At 41.6% G+C, this 26,580-nt stretch overlaps 1 protein-coding gene across 1 annotated transcript in view; it reads right to left on the bottom strand.

Moving 5' to 3' along the window:
* Positions 1 to 26,341, bottom strand: part of LOC126195314 (exosome complex component RRP41) — a 34,235-nt gene extending 7,894 nt beyond the window's left edge. Inside the window, exons 1-3 of the mRNA XM_049933873.1 lie at positions 26,243 to 26,341; positions 25,982 to 26,149; positions 295 to 501 (exon numbers count right to left, since the gene is read on the bottom strand). Coding sequence (XP_049789830.1) covers positions 295 to 501; positions 25,982 to 26,143 — 369 coding nt within the window. The 5' untranslated portion in view covers positions 26,144 to 26,149; positions 26,243 to 26,341. The remainder of the gene's footprint in view (positions 1 to 294; positions 502 to 25,981; positions 26,150 to 26,242) is intronic.
* Positions 26,342 to 26,580: the final 239 nt, after the last annotated feature.

The following is a 26,580-nucleotide window of genomic DNA, read 5'->3' as shown; positions in this document are numbered from 1 at the left end:
TCGCAGAAGGAACACCTACTATGAAAAGTACGCCACTGCAAAATACATGACCACAACAAAGCGGACAGAGGATCCCCCTAACAGGTTAAGTGAGAAGCAGCTGCTGTTAGCCAGCAGTAGCAACTTCTCTGAGGCTTATCCCTATTTCTCACCAGAGTTGTCTCTGTTTTCCAGATAGCCTTGTGGCCTGCGCACAGTACTTTCCACAACGGCAATGTTTACAACCACTGAGTAAATACAAAAAATAAAACACTAACAACCACAATCACAAATGGGATACCCATTCCTGTATACCTCTACAAAGACATCAATCTGGGACCTCGGGTAGAGCTCTGTTTTAATTGCCGCCTGCAGAGCCTGGCGCAGATGTTGAGTCATTTCTTGAGATTTTCTGTCACCTCTGGGCCTTCGTTTACGTTCACCAGTGCTGAATGTCGCCATACTGTACTGGCAGTTGACATACACCTGGTCATGCATGGCTTTTGTTTTGCTTCCTCGAATCTGGAAAGTCAAACAATAAACATTTTACTGCCTTTGTAGTTATCTGGATGTAAGGAATGGGATATTTAATATCCAAGACTGGTTCTCCTATTATTAAGATTTCTGATATGTTACACAATAAACACAACATGAACTAATTCGGACACATGACCAGTAGTCACCCTCCAGCTGTGATTAGTACACTAGATGTTAGCCAGTCAAGGCTCGCCATGACCTGTCACGGAGCGGAAGGTGTAGCCCCATCTTACCAGGGTCCCTCAACCACTGTACCATGCCAATTCAGTCAATAAGTGATCTACCTAACAGTATGAACACAAACATTTAGCCAGCATGAACATAAAAATGATTTCAGATAAAAATATTCAGTCCACTCTGGATTATTTCACATGAAATCATGCAATGGCCATTGCACTCATATCAAAGGTGTTTGTGAAAATTTGGTTTAAGATAACACACAATGAAAGAATGTTAAAATATTTTTTCCACACTATTTTAATCAGAACTACAGTTAGGAGGCAATTTCAAAATGTGGGTCTTTTTCACAAATTGCCACAGAGAGACAGTGGCTTAAAAGTTTGTAGCCACTATAATTTTTTTAATTTTTGAACCAATTTCATTCAATTTGCTCTCACTGGAAAGATAAAAGAATTATCTATAATATAAAATTATTAAAATGTTGAAGTTATACATGTACATATTTCCTATCTACAATAAATGTCATTTCTAAAGCTGCTTCACCGAAATTATAAGTTTCGGTATCTTAATTTTTGTTTTACTTAATGCCTATTACCATACTGATCAACATAAAAAATGAGAAGCACATTCTTCTCTTTCTTGCTAGGTCACACACTTCTTTAATAAAATGGTAATGACTTACCTCAAACGGCTACATACCAATACATGAAACAACAAGAATCACAAACACAGGCTGCACTCGCACTGTGTGTGTGTGTGTGTGTGTGTGTGTGTGTGTGTGTGTGTGTGTGAGAGAGAGAGAGAGAGAGAGAGAGAGAGAGAGAGAGAGAGAGAGAGAGAGAGAGAGATGCAGCCGCTGTGAATTGGCAACATTATTACAATTGTTCTTACTCTGAGCATGCTACAAATCTATCTGACACTGAATTACTAAAGTATCGGTGAAATGTTGACAGTTTTTCTTCTCCTCTATGGCTCTATTTGGAAGCATTTCAAGACACTTTCATGAGACTCTAAAGGAGTGTGGTAAAAAAACTGCTATGGTATTTTTAAAGTTGTTTCTTTAACTACAGCAAGGAATAGTCTCGGACTTATCCCAGGTACTAAGTGTTGTACAACGTCCTGTGCAGTCATTCTATTTCCTACACTAAATAGATTGCCAGGGACGGATGTGGGGTTGGGTGATTTGGGGGAGGGGACCAGACAGCAAGGTCATCAGTCCCATTGGATTAGGGAAGGAAGTATGCTGTGACCTTTCAAAGGAACCACCCTGCCATTTGCCTGAACCGATTTAGGGAAATCAAAGAAAACCTAAATCAGGATGGTCGAATGCAGGTTCCAACTATCATCCTCCCGAATGTGAGTCCAGTGTGCCAACCACTGCGCCACACCGCTCAGTTTTGCCAGGGACGGATGAATGAAGTTGAATGAACAGAATATAAATATGATAAGTCTACAACACCTAAAAAACTTAATGAAAGTCAAGAATTATTTGAAATTTTACCATGTAAAGTCACCTAAAAGACACAAGACAGGCAACCAGAGTACATTCAATCTGAGTCTTGTCCCTTAGCACTGAAATTCCATCAAACAGCAGCAGATGTGCTACATGTCCCAGTAAAAAATATGTCTGAAGAACACGGCAATGATAAACGCACATACTGTCATAGTTTAAAGCAAATACTTCAAGGGTAATGTATCAGAAGCTGTGTAAAAAAAAAAAAAAAAAACCTGCAGATTCTTACCTTAGCACCAACTTCACGGGTTAAAGAGAAAATCCGGACATATTTTAGCACAATGAATACACAGCGAAGAAATCACGGGTATTGCTAAAAAAGATGACATTTTGTCAAAAGAAAGCTATTAAGTGGGAAACAGAATAGGTAAGGATGTGGAAACACATGTACAGACATTTTACTATGAAGATTATGTAAGTTGTATTTGTACCTATTACAGAGTTTGTCTATCACTCCCTTCAAAAACTTGCAAAATAATGTATAGAACAAAAAGTATCCTTTGATGTAATACGAAAAATGTGTACTTAGGTTTCAAAGAAAAACATCCTTCTAATAAAATTGCATTTAACAATAAAATAATCTTCCCGGTTTACAAGCAGCATCACTTCAAATACAATACACTAGCTTTCAATAGTTTTTTCTATCATTGCCATGAAGAGTTAATACCACTTACTGCCAGGGCAACCACAATGTTCTGCTTATGCACGTGTAATGGCAGTGTCTGGAACCTTCCAGAGAAGGCTGGAAAGACATGTGTGGAAGGCAAGTTGGGCAGCTCCCAGCAGCTCCTTCCCACTACAGAACTGAGTGATTTCAGATGGCGCAAGGGGCCAGTGCTATAACTGAAACCACCGCTTGTGTGACCCCACAAGCGTCATGCCTACGTCTTTGCTTTTAGTCTATGTCCAAAGCCCCATGCCCTAACTTGGTATAACCAAGTTTTGTGAACTCTGCCCAAAAGAATGTGTTACAGTTGTGGAATGCATGATGAATGTGCATGTATTTATCACTAGAATATAAAACTGATGATACATGCTGCAACTGCAAAAGAATCATACATTGAACTTTTACAAAAACTTGTTTGCAGTTGTTGTTGTTGTTGTTGTTGTTGTGGTCTTCAGTCCTGAGACTGGTTTGATGCCGCTCTCCATGCTACTCTATCCTGTGCAAGCTTCTTCATCTCCCAGTACCTACTGCAACCTACATCCTTCTGAATCTGCTTAGTGTATTCATCCCTCTACGATTTTTACCCTCCACGCTGCCCTCCAATACTAAATTGGTGATCCCTTGAGGTCTCAGAACATGTCCTACCAACCGATCCCTTCTTCTGGTCAAGTTGTGCCACAAACTTCTCTTCTCCCCAATCCTATTCAATATTTCCTCATTAGTTATGTGATCTACCCATCTAATCTTCAGCATTCTTCTGTAGCACCAAACTATTTATCGTCCATGTTTCACTTCCATACATGGCTACACTCCATATAAATACTTTCAGAAATGACTTCTTGACACTTAAATCTATACTCGATGTTAAAAAATTTCTCTTCTTCAGAAACGCTTTCCTCGCCATTGCCAGTCTACATTTTATATCCTCTCTACTTCGACCATCATCAGTTATTTTGCTCCCAAATAGCAAAACTCCTTTACTACTTTAAGTGTCTCATTTCCTAATCTAATTCCCTCAGCATCATCCGACTTAATTCGACTACATTTCATTATCCTCGTTTTGCTTTTGTTAATGTTCATCTTATATCCTCCTTTCAAGACGCTATCCATTCTGTTCAACTGCTCTTCCAAGTCCTTTGCTATCTCTGACAGAATTACAATGTCATCGGCGAACCTCAAAGTTTTTACTTCTTCTCCATGAATTTTAATACCTACTCCGAACTTTTCTTTTGTTTCCTTTACTGCTTGCTCAATATACAGATTGAATAACATCTGGGAGAGGCTACAACCCTGTCTCACTCCCTTCCCAACCACTGCTTCCCTTTCATGCCCCTCGACTCTTATAACTGCCATCTGGTTTCTGTACAAATTGTAAATAGCCTTTCGCTCCCTGTATTTTACCCCTGCCACCTTCAGAATTTGAAAGAGAGTATTCCAGTCAACATTGTCAAAAGCTTTCTCTAAGTCTGCAAATGCTAGAAACGTAGGTTTGCCTTTCCTTAATCTTTCTTCTAAGATAAGTCGTAAGGTCAGTATTGCCTCACGTGTTCCAGTATTTCTACGGAATCCAAACTGATCTTCCCCGAGTCTACTAGCTTTTCCATTCGTCTGTAAAGAATTCGTGTTAGTATTTTGCAGCAGTGACTTATTAAACCGATAGTTCGGTAATTTTCACATCTGTCGACACCTGCTTTCTTTGGGATTGGAATTATTATATTCTTCTTGAAGTCTGAGGGTATTTCGCCTGTTTCATACATCTTGCTCACCAGATGGTAGAGTTTTGTCAGGACTGGCTCTCCCACGGCCGTCAGTAGTTCCAATGGAATGTTGTCTACTCCGGGGGCCTTGTTTCGACTCAGGTCTTTTAGTGCTCTGTCAAACTCTTCACGCAGTATCTTATCTCCCATTTCATCTGCATCTACATCCTCTTCCATTTCCATAATATTGTCCTCAAGTACATCGCCCTTGTATAGACTGTCTATATACTCCTTCCACCTTTCTGCTTTCCCTTCTTTGCTTAGAACTGGGTTGCCATCTGAGCTCTTGATGTTCATACAAGTGGTTCTCTTATCTCCAAAGGTCTCTTTAATTTTCCTGTAGGCAGTATCTATCTTACCCCTAGTGAGATAAGCCTCTACATCATTACATTTGTCCTCTATCCATCCCTGCTTAGCCATTTTGCACTTCCTGTCGATCTCATTTTTGAGACGTTTGTATTCCTTTTTGCCTGCTTCATTTACTGCATTTTATATTTTCTCCTTTCATCAATTAAATTCAATATTTCTTCTGTTACCCAAGGATTTCTACTAGCCCTCGTCTTTTTACCTACTTGATCCTCTGCTGCCTTCACTACTTCATCCCTCAAAGCTACCCATTCTACTTCTGCTGTATTTCTTTCCCCCATTCCTGTCAATTGTTCCCTTATGCTCTCCCTGAAACTCTGTACAACCTCTGGTCCTTTCAGTTTATCCAGGTCCCATGTCCTTAAGTTCCCACCTTTTTGCAGTTTCTTCAGTTTTAATCTACAGGTCATAACCAATAGATTGTGGTCAGAGTCCACATCTGCCCCTGGAAATGTCTTACAATTTAAAACCTGGTTCCTAAATCTCTGTCTTACCATTATATAATCTATCTGATACCTTTTAGTATCTCCAGGGTTCTTCCATGTATACAACCTTCTTTCATGATTCTTAAACCAAGTGTTAGCTATGATTAAGTTATGCTCTGTGCAAAATTCTACCAGACGGCTTCCTCTTTCATTTCTCTCCCCCAATCCATATTCACCCACTACGTTTCCTTCTCTCCCTTTTCCTACTCTCGAAATCCAGTCACCCATGACTATTAAATTTTTGTCACTCTTCACTATCTGAATAATTTCTTTTATCTCATCATACATTTCTTCAATTTCTTCGTCATCTGCAGAGCTAGTTGGCATATAAACTTGTACTACTGTAGTAGGTGTGGGCTTCGTATCTATCTTGGCCACAATAATGCGTTCACTATGCTGTTTGTAGTAGCTTACCCGCATTCCTATTTTCTTATTCATTATTAAACCTACTCCTGCATTACCCCTATTTGATTTTGTGTTTATAACCCTGTAGTCACCTGACCAGAAGTCTTGTTCCTCCTGCCACCGAACTTCACTAATTCCCACTATATCTAACTTTAACCTATCCACTTCCCTTTTTACATTTTCTAACCTACCTGCCCGATTAAGGGATCTGACATTCCACGCTCCGATCCGTAGAACACCAGTTTTCTTTCTCCTGATAACGACGTCCACTTGAGTAGTCCCCGCCCGGAGATCCGAATGGGGGACTATTTTACCTCCGGAATATTTTACCCAAGAGGATGCCATCATCATTTACTCATAGAGTAAAGCTGCATGCCCTCGGGAAAAATTATGGCCGTAGTTTCCCCTTGCTTTCAGCCGTTCGCAGTACCAGCACAGCAAGGCCGTTTTGGTTATTGTTACAAGGCCAAATCAGTCAATCATCCAGACTGTTGCCCTTGCAACTACTGAAAAGGCTGCTGCCCCTCTTCAGGAAACACACGTTTGTCTGGCCTCTCGACAGATACCCCTCCGTTGTGGTTGCACCTACGGTACGGCTATCTGTATCGCTGAGGCACGCAAGCCTCCCCACCAACGCCAAGGTCCATGGTTCATGGGGGGTAGGTAGCAGTATGGAAAAAAATGGGGGCCTCCTTAAAGTTTTTGAAAATATTATTTTCTAGCAACTGATCCAAACTATAATCAATCCACATTGGTCACATTAAAAAAGACAGTCAATGAGTTTGTCGAGACTCTTGTTCAAAAACTCCTATACTTGACACAACATCATTGCACACCGAAACTCAGAGTTGTTAAGCCTAAAATCAAGCACTCCCTGATACTTCCTGCATCATTATAGTGGATTTTGCAGAAAACTATACCTATTTGCTTCAGGATGTTCCACAAGGCTTTTACTGGCAGAACCTTCATGTTACACTTCATCCTTTTGTTGTGTACTATAAAACAGATGATTGCATGAAGTCAATGTTGTTGTGTTGGGTAAACGATTGGCTCCAGTCAATACAAGCACATTCTGTGCTTTTCAGAAAACTGCTCTCACCTACATACTGAACAAATACCACACAGCCCAACATTTTTTCACCAGTCATGGAAAAAATGACTGTGACAGAGTTGATGATATTGTTACATGTTTAACCACAAGAGCTAGTTCGTATCACCCATATCACAATCAAAATGTGTGTTTACATTTTGTTACATCAGAGGAGATAAAATATACTCACAAGTAAGTTGCAAAAACAGTATAAAACTGGTACTACGATTCCTGGGACATAAGAATCATTTTTCACCCAAACCACTGAATGAAAGCAGGTTGCTGATAAAGTATCATCTACTAAATTCATACAAGTTCACTGTTGGTTTCAGAACATGGCCTCTGTCACTATTAATGAAGATATGTTCACTGCAGCTATCTACGATAACTAATGGTGGATTGGTCGAATTTTAGAGATCAGTGAAGCATATACAGAGGCAAAGTTCAAATTTATGAGACCTAGTGGAAATTCCTCAGTTTATTCATGGCCAGTATACGCTGATGTTTGCTGGCTTACTTACAAACATATTTTAATGAGTCTGCCTGCTTCTAGTACAAGCAAAAGCACCAGTCACTTATATACTTTCAGATCAGACACAATGTCTCCCTCGATAACTTGTTTAAAAAAAAATGAACACCTTTTTTCAGTGTTATTGATGTATTTCATCTGAACTGAAGATAATTTACTGTACACTAACTAATTGTCATGAAATGAAACAACATACATAAAATTATGTTCTTTCAGTTTTAAATCACTAAAATGAACAAACACCCTTCTGAGTTTTTCACTGAAAATTATAATGATTAGAATTAGGTGAAAGAAAAATTCCCCACGGTAAAACTCAGTGGCAGCTTGTGGGTATATAATAATACGATGTGTAACTTGCCTGACAAAAGGAAGAATTGTTGTTTGTGGAACTTGGTTGGTTTCTACATAACTAACCACAGTCTATGGCAAGAACGAAATAAACATCACTCTCTGTTTTGCATTTTTGTGTAAGTGGGAGTTTTTTAGCATTTTTATTTTTTTGGACAAATGTTCAAGATCTCTAATTCAAGTATTAGTTAAAGAGTTAACTTCTGGGCTGAAAATCAGGTTCAAAAAATGGTTCAAATGGCTCTGAGCACTATGGGACTTAACATCTATGGTCATCAGTCCCCTAGAACTTAGAACTACTTAAACCTAACTAACCTAAGGACATCACACAACACCCAGTCATCACGAGGCAGAGAAAATCCCTGAGCCCGCCGGGAATCGAACCCGGGAACCCGGGCGTGGGAAGTGAGAACGCTACCGCAAGACCACGAGCTGCGGACTGAAAATCAGGCATTCTTATGTTGCACCCACATTACAACTTATGGTTGTTACACGCTTCTTTGTTAAATGTTCACTTGTTGTCACACTTTTTTTGATTTCGCCACTTCCTCAGACATCGGATCTTGTCTGGAGTGCCCTAGTTTCTTCACGGCTAACTTTTCCTCGTAATTTTCTTTTTTGTTAGTGCTTAATACAGGTTCAACAGAGTTCATGTTGACACTCCACAGAAGGCCGATTCCTGCACAGTAGACAACCAGCTCCAAACATAAACTGCCATTTGCAGAAATGATTAAATTCATGTAGCACTATCTACCAACAAGGTTACTTGACTAGAATACAAATGAGGCACTAAGAGCCATAAGAGCCAAAAGCACACCATCTTCGTCCCCCAATATTTAAGTGAATATCAGAGAAGGCAGTGAGACAGTTTTTTGTGAATATTCAGATTTATGTACAATGCGGGCCTACAGTATAGAGAAACCTGAACCACCATAAGTTCAACAGATGTCAGAAGCATGAGTAAATGCTATAGTCTCTCAGTCAATGATGATGTGCTGTTTGGTGTTCAGTACCTCAAATGGATTACTCCATGATAACTGTAGTGTCGGCAGACTTGCCAACACTACGCACACTAATTGAAAGAGGCGGCCAAGATGCACGCGCTAACTCACGAAGGATGGAGTGAGGTCTGAAACAGGATACGTAATGAATGCTATAAAGAAAAGTACGTAGCTTCTGGAATACTTAACTTTAATCCATCCTTTGTATACATCGTTCTTGATGAGACATCTGGAGATTGTGGCGATACAAGTGAGACTCTTTAGATACAAGCTATCTAAGGCTAATGGCGCCTTGCTAGGTCGTAGACATGGACTTAGCTGAAGGCTATTCTAACTGTCTCTCGGCAAATGAGAGAAAGGCTTCGTCAGTGTAGTCGCTAGCAAAGTCGTCGTACAACTGGGGCGAGTGCTAGTAAGTCTCTCTAGACCTGCCGTGTGGTGGCGCTCGGTCTGATCACTGACAGTGGCGACACGCGGGTCCGACATGTACTAATGGACCGCGGCCGATTTAAGCTACCACCTAGCAAGTGTGGTGTCTGGCGGTGACACCACAATAACATCCAGAACTTAATGTACTACATCTCACTCAGAATCCTACAAAAATAGGTTTTCCTATCAGTATAACTATAACTGATGTGCAACCTAATTTTACTATATGGTGAGTTAATTCGCATATCTGTGGAGTGTGCTACCACCTAGCCGTGTTTACGGCGAACGCAGATAAAAGCCTGCAGCAGTGTGCTACCTCCTGGTGGCACTGACGTAAACTTGTAGTAGAGTGGTAAGGGCTATCAATGCACGCCTTGAACAATGTACATTGTTTATCAAATCCGTATGTATTTGGCCTGGAAGGCAAATATGTGAGGCGAACACAGATAAAAGCCTGCTGCAGTGTGCTACCTCCTGGTGGCACTGACGTAAACTTGTAGTAGAGTGGTAAGGGCTATCAATGCACGCCTTGAACAATGTACATTGTTTATCAAATCCGTATGTATTTGGCCTGGAAGGCAAATATGTGATGCCAGTTGCACATGTGCAGAAGCTCCTTAAAACGAGCACAAGTGAAGGTGTGCTCGCGACCATGTTGTCAAGCTTCACCAACTCTAGAGCACCAATATGTAGCACAGTGCAGTAGATTTAGTATGGATGCCGTGTGACCCTGTTCTAAATAACAATAAAGGCTTTGCGAAGGCATTGGAATCTGTAGTGTCACCGTCCTTACGCATTGGTGACTTCTGCACCCACTATAGTTCTTCCAAAATGAGGGCCACCAAGTGGCGATTGCAGGGCATTGTAAAGAAAGCAGAATATTGGGCACTGGATGTGCATGGTTCTGATGAAATGTAGGGACCTGTGAGGTAATACTGATCCTACAACATGTTGAAAATAACAGTGTGTTGTAGCCTGCTCACAACATCAGTGCAGATTACGGTAGATTACAATCCTGTCTCACTTCCTTCTCAACTACGGCTTCCACTTCATGTCCTTTGACGCATAACTGTGCTGTCTGGTTTCTGTACAATTTGTAAATAACCTTTTGCTCCCTGTGTTATATCCCTGCTGTCTTTAGAACTTAAAAAAAGAAAGTCATCTAGTCACCATTGTCAAAAGATTTCTCAGAATCTAACAAACGCCATAAATGTAGGTTCACCTTTCATCGACCTATCTTCTAAGATAAGTGGTGAGGGCATGGTGGCACCAAGATAGTCAAGGATCTGTACATTTTTCAAGGTGTCTGATGTGAAATGCAGTGTGGCCTTACATTATCCTGTTGGAATATGCAACATGGTATCCCAGTCATGAAGAGTGTGGCAACAGAGTTCACCTCTCTTGCCACATTCTAGCAAACATTCAGCCACAGAAAACTACGAAGCCAGTCCTGTTGTCATAGCCTACAGCTCCCCACATTATGATTCCAAGAGCTGGAGATGTGCGGGTCCCAAGAATTGCTGCTTCCTGTGATTTTTCACCAGGATGCATACAGACATGCTGGCACTGATCTCACCACCAGAAACAGAAGCTGAACTCATCACTGAACACCACAAAATACCACTCGAGCTGACTCTGGCTCTATACCATCCAAGTCTCTGTTTTCTGTATAACACTTAGAAACTTGAGATCTCAACGTGGCACCCAGTAATGTGTTCCCAATTATTTGTTGTGATACACTGCCCGAACCTCTCCCAATTCCAGCTGTTCTCATCTATTCATTGGAGCTAGCTGAGCAATCCTACAATTTTCTGGTGGCACAGTCCAGCTGGAAGGACCTGTGCCTACTCCATTTGCTCCACTGTCATCCTGAGTCCATCTCATCACCAACCATTCTGTAGTAATCACACTATAGCCAACTGTATGTTGTATCTGTATTGTGCTGCCATGTCTCTTGTACCAATGATTCTACCATTCTTAAGTTTGAACGATGGTGATAAGTAGCACATGCATGTCGTCTGGGCACGCTGTATTGTGTTCTCCAGCAGGACAGTTCCAGTAATAAACACGCCCAACAGCCATCATATAATCGATAGGAATGGCTTTCTTCTGAATCAAAAATATGCTCACAAAAGGATGAAATTTTAATCAACTTACACCACAGGCATGGAAGTACTGGGGTATCAATTTGGTAGCATTCAGTCGAGGTGTTCATGCTGTAACAGTCTACATTGATGCCAGCCTATTTTGCACACTTGTCACTTTGAGAGTAGTTGTGAACAGATGGGAATAGGTGGCATGCCAGTTTTAACACAGAAGCCACAGAAGGATCTCATTCTAAATGCCCCTGTAGCCAACCATAGTCTTCTCGTTGTGGCCTATTGTAGTGGTCTAGCAGATCTGTACACCATGTGTCCACAATCATTTCAGGACCATAAGAAGCCTAGAGGACTGAAGGTGGTCCTTCCAGTCCTATGCGCGGAGCTGTCCAAAATGATATTCTGCAAATAGTACCAAACACCTTATCAAAACAAAAATAAACAAATAAGTAGACAAGTACCTAGTAAGTGCTTGCACATTAAAGAATATTGTACAGATGCCAGCAGCACAGTCATGTTATCAACAATGGACTCTACCTCTAGTCTTATACTGCAACAGACTACAGTGCTGCCATTCTAAGATTCAGATAATGCGGCAGCTGAATTCCTGCTACCAGGTCTTTCCCTGGCAGGAGGTAAGGACAACAGTGTGGTACATTCTTGGGCATGTCCATTCCTTCCCAGTACTAAGAAGAGCAATTAAATTACCTCCTTCCACTAGTAACCAATCTCTCCTGGTGTCCATCAAACAAAAATTCACAGACACAAACAGTTTTTGCACAGAACAGTCCATGGGAAAATGGGCATCTGAAATAATACTGTATAACAGCACAATTTAAATTATTACAGTTTACAAATACCCACTAGAAAACTTTCGGAAGTCCTTAGAAAAATTATTATTACATCATCTGTCTTGCGTAAGGAGGCAAACTATCATTTTTGATGATTTCAATATAAATTTTTTGAAGGAGTCCGAGCAACAGAGCGATATAAAATTTTTACTTAACACTTGCAGTCTAACTTCAGTTTTGAACTTGCCACCAGAGTTGTGCAAGACAGTAGTATCTTAATAGATGATACTTTCGTATGCGAGATCATGCTTATTTTATCCATAAGAGATGACATGGTGAGGGGTGTGGCTGTTTTATTTGTATGTAGAACATAGTCAGCAAAATTAGTTTTCATGCAGTTTAAAACAGGTTATCAGATCATGATGGCCAATTAACCATAACATACGAACGATAACTCTAAATCACATATTAGCTACGAAAACCATTACAATAGTACATTAACTCAAAACAGATACCTTCTAAACAAATCTGCCAAAGCATATGCTCGAATTATGTACATAAAGCAATTCTAAATTTAATGCATTTATAAGTAAATTTCTTTCTGCATTCATCTCTTGTTTCCCCAACAAAGACTCTGAAATATGGCACCTGTGAAATAACAAAAGGTATCAAAGGATCATGTAGCAGAAAAAGAAAACACCAAAAAAGGTCAGGATATGCACAAATGTGCAACTGCTTTCATATTGCAGAATATAATTTACTGCAAAGATATAAGAAAATCACGAAGTTTGCATTTTATGGCAAAGAGTAATAATTCTAAGAATAAAATAAAAACAATATTGAGCATAGCCAGAAGAGGAGCAGGAAAGTCTAGCAGGAAACAAAATGTTTTGTTTTGTTTTAGGGTACAAAAATAACTGGTGTCATAAGCACCCAAGTCAAAACTATAGAACATGAAAACAGAGAGGAATTAAAAAATGATTACATTTCAGTCGCAATCGACACAAGAGAAGACAGCTAAAGATTTGGAGAAAGGGCTATAAAATACACTATAGAGAAACAGAGGTCCAGAACTAAAAATTAAATGAGCTTCGTCATATTGCTACAACAGATAAGAAGTGAAATATGGTTGACAGCTCTTGTATTGTTCGCTAAAAAGGCCGATAACTCAGATGGCAAACCCAAGAGGGAATGAAACAGTTAAAAAATGGGCATTCCATCAGGAAATGGCAGACAGTTAAAACTTCGATGCAGTGTGCACTAAGTGATGAGGGAGTGTCGCTTAACAAGTGGCGATGGTTAAAACAGCTGTGTCCTATACGCAACCTAGTTAAAATGACCTCCTCCCAGCAGGGGGAGGGGCCGAGAGGAAGTCGTCCAAGCCACTGGGAGAGGCTTAATAATTCGGAGCTTATTTCCATGAAGAGAGGACCACTGGCGATGCCAAAGTGACACTGCCTCCTGACAGACGGCAACACACGAGATCATCGGAGGGAATATAGGAACTAGTGAGCTGAGGTACGAGGACTGCAGCCTTGGCAGCAGCGTCAGCAGCATTGTTTCCTGGCAGGCTGACACAACCAGGAACCCACATAAACATCACTGTAGCTCCATCAAGAGTGAGCAAGTGACATTTTTCCTGGACCCATTGCACTAAGGGATGGGTGGTGTACAGCACATAGAGCCTTTGAAGGGCACTGAGAGTGTCAGAGCAGTGGATGCAATTGAAAATCCTGTGTTGCCAGATGTACTCCGTGGCCTGATACAGGGCGAAGAGCTCGGCTGTAAATAGTGAGCATTGTGCCAGATGCTGATACCGAAAAACATTGGTGCCAATGACAAAGGCACACCTGACACCACGGTCAGTCCTAGAGCCATCAGTATACACAAAGGTACTATTGTGAAGATCCCCGAGAAGGTCCATACGAAGGTTGTGAAACTGAAGGCGATAGAACAAGGCTGGAGTAGTGACCTTAGAAAGCGAATGAAGGCCAAGGTGAACAAGAGCCACCACATGAAGCCAAGGCAGTGAAGGGTTCACACCCACTACGAAAAGTCCAGGTAGTGTGAAGTTAAGCCGATGGAGCAAGTGCCAAAAGCAGACTCCAGGAAGTAACAGTGAAGAGGGGTGCACCCCATACTGGCGATCAAAGGAGTCATTGCAGGAGGCAGCTTAGGATGGATTGCCACGCATGGCAGACATACAGCATGCATACCTGCTTAGGAGAGAGTCATAGCGTTAGGACAGCAGTAGTTCAGCAGCTTCAGCATAAAGATTCAACCGGACTGGTGTAAAAGGTGCCAGTGGCCAAACAGATGCCACAATGGTGGATAGTATGGGGTGATGGTGTAAGAGGGACGGACGTGCAGACACATAAAGAAAGCACCCATAAACTAGTTTCGAACAGACAAGAGACTAGTACAAATGGAGAAGGGTGGTTCGATCTGCACCCCAGGAAGTACCGAGAAGGACACATAGGACACTGAGGGACCGCGTACAGTGGGCTGGCAGGTATGACACATGAGAGGACCAAGAGTGTTTCCTACTTAGCATGAGCCCAAGGAATTTCGTAGTTTCAATGAACGGAAGAGCAACAGGCCCAAGATGAAAAGATGGTGAGAGACACCAATTGCTAAACAAGAAATTCATACAAATGGTTCTGTCAGTGGAAAAACGAAAGCCATTGTCAATGCTCCATGAGTAAAGACGATCGAGACATTGCTGAAGACGCCACTCAATGAGACAGGTCTGTGGCAATAGATGGCAAAATCATCAACAAAAAGGGAGCCAGAGATGCATGGCAGAACACAGGGACTCAGGACTAAACCCTGAGGCATACTGTTTTCCTGGATAAATGTGTCCAACAAGATGGAACCCACACGTACCTTGAAAACTCGGTGTTTTAAAAATTCCTGAAGGTAATGGGGCACGTGGCCATGGAAGCACCTCGTGTAGAGGGTATGGAGACTAACAGTTCTCCAGCAGGTGTCATAGGCCTTCTCCAAATCGAAAAACGCTGCCACAGTCTGGGATTTCTGCAGAAAAACATTCCTGACATGTGTGGGCAAAGTGACGAGACGGTCAGCTGCAGAACGGTGCGCTCCAAAGCAGTGGTTAGTAAATTGGGAAACTCTGGTCACCATACTAGCCGGGCATGAATCATACGTTCCATCGCCTTGCAAAACACAGGTGATGAGAGAGTTGGGTCAGTAGCTAGAAAGGAGGTGTGTGTCCTTAGCAGGCTTCACGCCAGAGTCTGGGAAACGTGCCCTGTGCCCAGATGCAGTTGTACGTATTAAGCAGAAAGAGCTTGCCCGTAAGAGAAAGGTGCTGCAACATCCGAATGTGGAGAGCGTCTGGCCCTGGGGCAGAGAATTGGGATGAACTGAGAACACTATCTAGCCCCTCATAGTAAAGGCGGCATTGTAGCACTCAAAATTCTGAGAAGAGAAGGGTATTGCCTGAGCCTCTTCTGCTAATTTCTGATGGAGGAAGGCAGTGTGATAGTGGGAAGAGCTCAAAATTTCTGCAAAATGGCAGCTCAAGGTGTTGGAGATAGCAACAGGGTCCACAATGACATTGTCTGCTAGTGTCAAGACTGGAAAATGGGGAATGGATCTTGGTCCCAGAGAGCCGTCAGAGGTTGGCTCACACAACAGAGGAAGGGGTGGAACTGTTAAAAGAACTAGCAAATGAAATCCAGCTAGCTTTTTTGCTATCTCGAAGAATGCGATGACAGTGTGCATACATCTGTTTGTTGTTGTTGTTGTGGTCTTCAGTCCTGAGACTGGTTTGATGCAGCTCTCCATGCTACTCTATCCTGTGCAAGCTGCTTCATCTCCCAGTACCTACTGCAACCTACATCCTTCTGAATCTGCTTAGTGTATTCATCTCTTGGTCTCCCTCTACGATTTTTACCCTCCACGCTGCCCTCCAATGCTAAATTTGTGATCCCTTGATGCCTCAAAACATGTCCTATCAACCGATCCCTTCTTCTAGTCAAGTTGTGCCACAAACTTCTCTTCTCCCCAATCCTATTCAATACCTCCTCATTAGTTACGTGATCCACCCACCTTATCTTCAGCATTCTTCTGTAGCACCACATTTCGAAAGCTTCTATTCTCTTCTTGTCCACACTAGTTATCGTCCATGTTTCACTTCCATACATGGCTACACTCCATACAAATACTTTCAGAAACGACTTCCTGACACTTAAATCTATACTCGATGTTAACAAATTTCTCTTCTTCAGAAACGCTTTCCTCACCATTGCCAGTCTACATTTTATATCCTCTCTACTTCGACCATCATCAGTTATTTTACTCCCTAAATAGCAAAACTCCTTTACTACTTTAAGTGTCTCATTTCCTAATCTAATTCCCTCAGCATCACCCGATTTAATTCGACTACATTCCATTATCCTCGTTTTGCTTTTGTTGATGTTCGTCTTATATCCTCCTTTCAAGACACTGTCCATTCCGTTCAACTGCTCTTCCAAGTCCTTTGCTGTCTCTGACAGAATTACAATGTCATCGGCGAACCTCAAAGTTTTTACTTCTTCTCCATGAATTTTAATGCCTACTCCGAATTTTTCTTTTGTTTCCTTTACTGCTTGCTCAATATACAGATTGAATAACATCGGGGAGAGGCTACAACCCTGTCTCACTCCTTTCCCAACCACTGCTTCCATTTCATGCCCCTCGACTCTTACAACTGCCATCTGGTCTCTGTACAAATTGTAAATAGCCTTTCGCTCCCTGTATTTTACCCCTGCCACCTTCAGAATTTAAAAGAGAGTATTCCAGTTAACATTGTCAAAAGCTTGTTTATAATGAATGAAGTTTTCCATTGTAGGATGACATTTAAAAAACGGAGACAGAATGTCTCTGCGGACGAATAGCATTTTGACATGCCTCAGTCCACCAAGGGACTGGAGCATGGTGTGCTAAAGAGAAAGTGCGAGGAATGGAACATTCTGCGACGATAAGGATAATGTAGGATATTCCACCTGGTCATCACAACTTGGGAAATATTGTTCTTCGAAGGGCGCCAGGGAGGAGTAATTTGCCAGTCAGCCTTAGTCATTTGGGTGTGCACACAGGTGGGGTAGCAGTCAGCAAACCGATAGCATATGGGAAATGGTCACTCGAGTAGGTGTCAGAAAGAACGGACCACTCGAGACAATGGGCACGCTGGGTACTGCAGAAGAACAGGTCCAAATGGCAATAGGTGTGTCAGGAGTCTGAAAGGACTGTGGGTGCTCCTGTGTTAAGGCAGAAGAGGTGAGGTTGATTAAGAAGGTCTGTCAAGAGGGCACCTCTGGCAGGTTCTGGGAGAACCCCAAAGGGGATGATGCGCATTAAAGTCACTGAGTAGCATAAATGGGCGAGGTAGCTGCCCAATAAGCTGGAGGAAGTCTGCCCTGGTGACATCAAATGACAGAGAGTTATAAATGGTACAAAGGGAAAAGGTCGAGTGCAGAAGGAAAAGGCAAACTGCAACACCTTGAAGACAGGTAGTCATGGAGATCACGGAGATGGGTTGACTATGAACGTCATCTTGTATGAGCAGCACGACTCCCCCATGAGATGGAATGCCGACCTCAGGGGGAAGGTCAAAACGGACCGGGAAGAAATGTGAAAGTTCAAGGCGGTCACGAGGACACAATTTTGTTTCCTGAAAGCAGAGTACAAGGGGACACTGCAATTCTAAAAGTAGCAATAAACTCTTCTTGTGGCATCAAAGGCAGCAAACACTCCACTGGAGAAGTGTGACGATGAGGAAAAAATTAAGGGGTGTCACCTCGGCAGCTGCTGAATGCTAGCCTGCAAAGACTCACTGCTATAGGGCACAGAGGCAAGATTATTCTGCTCCATGACGTCCATAGAAGCATTGGCTTTCTTTTGCTGTTGTCTGTGAAGTCCAACGCAGAAAAACGGTTGGTGGTGCAGATCAGTGACACAGAGGCCTGCCTGGCAAAGGTATCGCATGGCGATACCATCGAAGAGGACCTTCGAGTCAGCGAAGAAGAAGACCGTCCGACTTTGCTAGACTTCCTCAAGCCTTTCTAGTTAGCAGAGGAAGTCTCAGGTGTTAGTTGGCAGGAGGGACATAGGACGTCTTCACAGTACTACTACTTCTGTCCTTTCTGGCCTGCCAGTTGTGTAGCCGGTGACTTTGCCCCCTGAGGCGAGAGTTTGATGGCTTGTTGCACACCTGGACAAGGGTACGGCGATGTTATCTTGACACTGAGCAATTTCACAACCTCAGAGCCAAATTTGAGGTCGCACATCTGTGTGACCATGTCCTTCATGGAGCAAGATGTAGCAAGAACAGAACTTTAAGTGCCAGATTTGCGACTAGCCAGTAACTTGCGACCGACCGGTTAGGGCACTTTTTCCTTTACCCACATGTCCTGGACAGCCCACTGATCTAGATACATGGGACAATATCGGGAGCAGGCGACATGGCCACCACTGCAGTTAATACAGCGGGGAGAAGGAGGCGGACAATCGCCCTTGTGTGCATCCCCACCAAAGTTACACATTTGGCTGGGTGCCGACAAGACATTGTAGTGTGGTTGAAATGATGACACTGGTAGCAGTTCATCAGGTTCGGAATGTATGGTCAGACTGTGATAATTTCATAGCCAGTTTTGATCTTGGAAGGAAGCACCACTCATCAAAGGTGAGAAAAGGAGTGCATGTGGGCACTAAGGAGGAATCTACCTTTTCATCACCCAATGGACGGCAATGAAATCCTCATCAGAGAGGTATGATTGGATTTTGGCCTCGGTCAGACCGTCAAGCAGCTTAGTGTAAATAACACCAAAGGAAGAGTTCAGAGTTCTATGGGCCTCGACACAAATAGGTTAGCTGTGGTGAAGCAAGGCGGCAAGCAGCAGTTATGCTTGAGAATCAGAAGTAGTCTCCAAAAGCAAAGTGTCATTCCGTAAATGAGAGCAGGATTTCACAGAGCCAGCAATTGCATCCACACCTATCTGAATAATAAATGGATTTACTGTTGCGAAGCACCGACTGTCTTCAGTACGTGAAACAACGAGGAACCGTAGTGCAGCTGAAAGGGTCTTTGAATTGTTAGCCTCATTCCGTTTGTGTTTCGTAAACATTGATTGTGAAGATTGGCTCATCGCAAGAAAATCCCCCATGATTGCCAGCGTTTTTGAAGGTGCACTCCTTCCAACTAGGAGCCCCCTTTACAAGGGGGCGCACCCGCCTTAAGTGACTGTTCAAACTTCAGGTCACACCTTCTGAACAGCTGATAGAGGGATTGATCAGCAATTTGGGAAGGTAGCAGCTCAGGAAATAACCCCTCCCTGCACCTGGCCTGTACCAGGGGGTACGTGTGAACCCTACCTGTTGATGCGGGGCTGGAAATTACGTGCTACCCTGTCACCTGCTACGCATCAGACGAATGGGCCGGCCTTCTGGGGCACACAGGGAGGAAGAAGAAAAAGAGGAACCGCAAATGCCAAAGTGGAGGAAGGATAGGAGAAGGGAAACATAGAAAGGAAAACAGAACAAAAAACTGTCTTGAGACTGTTCTTATGTCAGTGACAGACAATGTGAAACATTCCCAAAAACACACCAGACATGTTCCCCAAGGGAGGGGAAAAAGAACAGCAAGATGACAGACAATCAACACAGAAAGAAAAAATGCTGCAAATGCTGGGGCCCCATGGTAGCCAAGCATGAACCAGCCAAAGTGTGGTGAGCCCCCTTGGCAGAGGGAACAAGATGACTTAGTAGTTGAAGATAGTGAGCAAATGGTCCACAACGCCAAGCAAATAACAAGCCTATTTAACAATTACTTTCTAAATGTAACTGAGACACTTTCTACAAACAGCCCAAAATAAAAAGCATTGCAGTATATGTGACAGTCACTACCAAAAGCATTCAACCAATTCAAGGTCACACCAACTTCTAGGAAATACAGGAAAATAACTAACTCTTTTAAAAACAAAAATTCTCATAGCGTTCATAACATTTCAAGCAAATTATTAAAAGTGTGATGTTCAGACACAGCTACTATGCTGTCACATATCGAATGCACCACTTTCATAAGGTTCTTCTTGAGACTAGAAATTGCAGGTCGTGCACAGACTGCTACTTCACATTCAAGATGCTGATTGAAAGATGGACATAATTTGATCTTGAAGCACATCAGGCATTTACTGATTTTAAGAAAGCTTTTCACACAGTTGAAAGAAGAAAACTTTGGAAAATCCTGGCAGAAACTAACACTCCACAAAACACCATAAAAGCAATTCAGAACATACAGAGAGAAAATGTGATTACAGTCAGTGCTGTGCAACAGCTGTTGGTCTGGAAACACCTGGCCAAGGAGTAGGACAAGAATGCTGCCTCTCACTGTCTCTCTTCAACGTAAACAAATAAAATTATCAGTGGATGAAGACAAAATCCCAGTGCAGAATCAAGATAGACAGGTAAACTAACCTAGACACATGACTGTCTGCAGATGACCATATAATTTTTGCAAAATCTGAGGATGATCTACATAGATCAGTTTATAACCTGCAAAAAACAATAGCAAAAATCTACAACAAGGAGATCTCCCTCATCAAAACCAAAGTTGTGGCCTCCATAGCGAAAGACCACAAGAGAAGTAAAATTTCAATAAATAACACTTTCACTGAGAAAGTATCAACATTCAAATATCTAAAGATCAACTTCAGCTAAATTCAAGACAGTAATACGCAACACAAAATCACAAACTTAATATAAGTAACAGGACTAATAAACAGCATACTGAAACCATCTCTTGTTCAGTGGTACACCAGAGCAGCTATATAACACCCTGCCTAAACCTATCCTCTTCTAAGGCAACAAAGCTTGGACACTCCATAGAGAGGACAAACAAAGACTAATGAGTGCCGCGATACAGTTCATGAAACAAACGGCTGGCTACATTTGGGATAGGAAAAAATGTGATGAGATCCTTAAGCATCTCAAAGTAAAACCAATTCTCAACAGAGTACAGAACTATAGGACATCTTGGTAAGACCATGATCCTCCAAAAATTCTCAAATACCAACCCAAAGGTAGCAGAGGTGTAGTAAGACCTGCACAGAATGGACTGATACCATACCAGATCACTATATCTAATACTGGCTGGGGGTCGCAGGGGGGAGAGGGAGGGGGGAAGGAGGAAGAAGAATTCCTCAAGATATGTTTCCATGCAGACAGATAAATGCTTCCTGCTTCAGGAAGTTGCTAAAACAGATGTTAATAACAACTGACTCATTCCACACTATTAATTTTCTTCTCAAAAGTTTTGGGAAAGACAAATATATTCAAGAATGGGTATGCATATAAGCAAACATAAGATTCCAAGTCATTCACAATTTGGATTCCAGAAGGGCCTCCCACTGAATATGCCACCCGCCATTTCTCTTACCTTGCGTTAAAATATCTGAATGATAAGATTTCACCTAACTAGATTCTTTTGTGAGCTGTCTATGGTATTGAACCTTCTTTATGAGATGCTTCCAATTTATGCCTTTTATGGTGCAATGAGAAAGTGGTTCACTTCCATGGACTCTGCAGAAATTTATCCAATTGGGGGAGGGGCAAAGACTCTAAAATTGACATCAGTGTGCTCACGAAAGCAGGGTGTTCACACGATTACCTTGCAGTGCCTGGTACGCACCTTCCTGGATCCGCTGATTAAGGAAGGCCGATAGCAGGAAATAAAAGCTGTCTGTGCAAAATCCAAGTTGTCTGTCCGTCAGTTGCCTGACGTGCTGTCTTCATCGCCAGGATGTCCACAACAAGTTAAAGTAGGTGTGCCGCAATGCCACTGTCCACGTTTGTTTTTGTGTGTGTGTGTACAGTGATAAAAATACAGCCATGCACACTTAAAAACTGAATTATGGCTGTTAGTTTCGTTCACCTGCTTGCCAATCATAACCCCACACCACACAACTACTCATCCTAAATGAAATATCTTTGTAAAAATATTTTCAGATATTGGGTCCTTAGTGTTCCTTCCCGTCAATATTCCTGAGGAGATAAGATAACCTACAATCTTCCATGGAGCACAGCAGTGATCACTATTATTCGCGAAAGTTTGTTCAGTATCCGAATGTGGCATTAGCGTAGAATGATCACAAGACTGATGCAGGCAACATTCTTCTGTAAGAGTACTTTTCTTTGGTGATGCAGCAGAGCAGCACCCAGCAATAAAGACAGTGCTTCTGTAGATATTGGCTTTGCTGTATGTGCATGCGAATGGTGGTGATGGCAAATTTTTAATAACTGGAGCAATTGGGTAATCAGTCATGATGGACACACAGCAAGCCGTGAATTTACAGACCGTTATAGGGCAATTATGCTCAGAAATTTGGCAATTGAAAAAGCGGAAGATAGGAGCAACACGAGTTGCATAAATAACAGCCCTCCGAATGTAACCAGTACAAGTGCAATGGACTCAACAGTAGCTAACATCATCTTGTTCATCCATACAGCTGCAGTTTTTCACAGACCCATCATACCTACAAGCGAACTGTTAGTGACAATGAATGCTTAAAAACCATTACAGGCAATATTAAACAATGGAAAATCCAGGAAGGAATAATGACAACATCATGAAAGGGATATAGACTGCTACTCACCATACAGTGGATGTGCTAAGTAGTAGACAGGCATAACAAAAAACTGCTAAACAAGTGGGCTGTCACCCAACAGGCCTTTTTCTAAGGTACACACACACACACACACACACACACACACACACACACACACACACACACACACACACACACACACACACACACACACACAGAGAGAGAGAGAGAGAGAGAGAGAGAGAGAGAGAGAGAACATTTCTCCTTTGCTGGTTTGAATCCCCCTAGTAGAAACCTCTTTTCTTTTTTTCTGTGAAATACACTTTTTTCTGTGAACTGCACCATACTGCCGTATAAAGCTGATTTCCAGGAACTGACTTCAAGTTCTATAAGTATGAAGAAAATTGAATGGGGCAGTCCACAAGGCATTCTTGTCACTACTACAATTTTCCTCCCCTTCAGAAATATGGTCACCTCTCATAGCCCAGCTTAATTAACACACATGCACCAGAATGACAAGAACAACTCCAAAAACTAGAAAAGTTTTGTGAACAGCCTGAGAAAAATGTTATGGTTGGGAAACAAGAGTCAACAACTATGGAGGTTTGCCCTTACTCCCTGTAGGGAAATACGGAAGCATCCGATCCCGCCCGTCTGCTTTGACCGATGACGTCACAAATATGGCGGAAACAAAAACACACACACACACACACACTTTCCACAAGAAGCCTAATGACACGGGACAAGCGCGGGAAATGGGGTGTTTTGGGTGGGGGGCAAACTAAATATAAACAAATTTAGACGCCTTGCGTAGCTACAACGTGTAAGTGAAGACAGCTATGCATGAATACCCACCCACCTCCCCAGGGCTCGTAACCCCTGCAACCCATAGAAGATAAAGATGCTTCAGTAGCTGATTAGTGTTTTTTGTCTTTTTTAAAAAAAAAAAAATCTCACGGGATAGAACGAACAGATCAGAAAGATAAATATAATAAACTAAAACAGAAATTGGAGGAAACAGATAATTAAAATAAGTAATAAGTGTTTTTAAATTTAAAAAAAAAAAAAAATCTCACGAGATAGAACGAACAGATCAGAAAAGTAAATAAAATAAGATAAAACAGAACTGGAGACAGCCACACTCAAACCAAACTCCGCGCCATCATGACGTCACACACGACAACACCCTTACGTCACGGGTCAAAGCCGACGCGTGGGATCGGACGCTTCTGTCGACCCCCCTGTAGTATGCAAATTCTTCTTATGGTGAACTGCAGGTCTGGATTCAGAATTAGGGGAATATCAAACAGTCTTTAGGTGTAACAGGAAAATTCACAATAAGCCACAAACATAAAAAACACTATTATAAAAAAGGACTAAAAGAACATGCTGTACACTACATTACCCGATTTTTAAAATTTATTCATATGTTCCCCAGATTTATCAGGGAGAACCTTCAGAGATATAAAACAAGCCAAGCACACATTAAGAAAACAAACAGCAAGCCATGGAAACTTGAGGTCAATACTGCACAAAAGAAAAAGGTCATGATACTAGTAACTGCTATTTGTGCTTTACATTTAACCAAGTAAGTTGAATACTAAGTTGCTACTTCAAAAAATCTGTTGCTTTCTCCATTGCACTTAATACCTACTGCTTATCACTAAGGACAGCTTAACATTTACTTACTAAAACTGGTGTTTTTTCAATAGTCACCTACATAAATAAGCACAGCATCTTTCTTACAGTATATTACTACTTGCCGTGTAACTTTACAACAAACACTGCTACTTACCATGCAAATAACAGAACTTTTCAATCCTTGAGTGTAGCCATTCGTGTAGTTAGTGGAAAGAGTGGCTAATGGTAAGTTCTTAATTTTCTTTTAGATGCCTTTGTGTCTGTGTCCTCATGTGCATATATTCATAGGTCTCTGCATGGCTTATTTTTACCTTTTATTAACATGACAGAGCCCATATCAATATAAAATAGTCCAAGGACAAATAAACTACTGGTTCTGATACATAAATACACTCTGAACCCTCAACCAAATGGCAAAATTTACTGCGGTTTTGCAACCACAGTTCAGTTGAAAATTATTTTTACTGGGAAAAATCACCAATAACTGGGAATAAGTAAACAATCCCCTGTTACAAACCATCTGTAAGCTGTGTCGATATCTGCATTACACAATATTCCAATTGCTCGTTTCTTCCGAATAAACATTTGCCTTAGAAGATAGTTTTGGAAAACAAGAGAGAGAGTCAATACAGGGTCCCGGAGTCAACCTCAGGTGTCCACAGCACATTAAGTGGTGGCGTACACACACGAAAAGAAACAGTGCACAACTATTTTTATAATATCAGTTATATTTTGCAAGTTGCGTACAATCAAATGAACATTGTACAATTGGGGTTGTAACTGTGCCTTTGTTATGACACTGACTTTGCACTCACGACAATAGTGTTTGCTTTGTCCAACCATCATGGCACAGGTTTTCCTAAATAATGTTAGGCAGACGTCATAACACTTCCTTCAGCAAGGCCACAGTGCTATCATTGTATGTTTTAAGTTTGTGTATATTTGAACTGTTTATTTTCATTTTACTGTGATGACAAATCGTATATCATTGAGAGATGATACCTGGATGAACGCACAATTAAATAAAACAATAAACCACCACACAGCACAATGGGTAGTTTAACCCCATGTTTGCTCCATAATAACAAACAGATTCGTGGAATTACACACTGTGTCTCACTTAGAATATGACCATTACTGCCCACTTCTGGGGTTTGCAGGTTATTGCTTGTTAGAAAACAAATAAAACGAGGCTTTGTGAAATTAAGACTCGTTAACTGTAGATCACAAATACGACATATCACATACGAGTATCATGTTTCTTGTATACTCCTATAACACAATAATAGCCTACAATTTAAATGACAAATGGATACATAGGCAAGTTGTCATTGATGCTCTCATCGACGATAGCAAATATTTGTAGATCTTGGTTTGATTTATATTTTGAAACCCGAGTGTAAGTAAAGTAAGATATAAATTTAACAATAGTTTTCAAGAGACAATTTCAATTTACAGCAAACATTGTGAGAATGTAAAATTTCGTGTGCAAATGACAATTATTTATTGAGTGCAAGAACGAGTCAGGAAACATGTCATATATATATTCTTATTTACCTCATGTGGACCATAGACCGCTGCCAGCACTTTTGTGTTGCCTTGTTCCAAATATGCACTACCATCAGGCTGACTGAAAACACCTAGCTTGCATTTAATAACTCTTAGTTCAGTCGGCTTGCGGCCGTCTAAACGGTATCCTTCTTCCGACAGCAAATTCATTGTTTCCTACAATGAATATTTTTACGACTTAAAACAAAACTCTCACGAATATAGATTCAACATGTAACACATCACTGTATAACAACACATATTATGCACGACGACTGTTTTGTTTGTGGCGGATAAACTGTACCACGTGCTGTTACTTCGTCTGCACGACAGATGACTAGCGTTGAACTTATAAACAACCTTCCGCGCAAAGTTTAACAGGCGTCTATAAAGCTAGCGAAATGAGGGATGCTCAACTACCGGACCTACCGATAGATGGCTCTAGCGCATGCCGGCCAAAGATCATAATATCATATCATTGAGTGTCCGCCATATCTGAATTTGGCGAAAAACGAAGTGTTAAAACACGATTGAAAATGTTTTTCATTCTGCGCCCTGATAAGTCTTTTATATTGGATGTTCTAGATATCTACACATCAACATAATGA

The sequence above is a fragment of the Schistocerca nitens genome, chromosome 7, assembly GCF_023898315.1.
Source record: "Schistocerca nitens isolate TAMUIC-IGC-003100 chromosome 7, iqSchNite1.1, whole genome shotgun sequence".
In the NCBI taxonomy this organism is placed as follows: Eukaryota; Metazoa; Arthropoda; class Insecta; order Orthoptera; family Acrididae; genus Schistocerca; species Schistocerca nitens.
The sequence above is the reverse complement of the archived record's forward strand: the minus strand, read 5'-3'. Positions and strand labels throughout refer to the sequence as shown.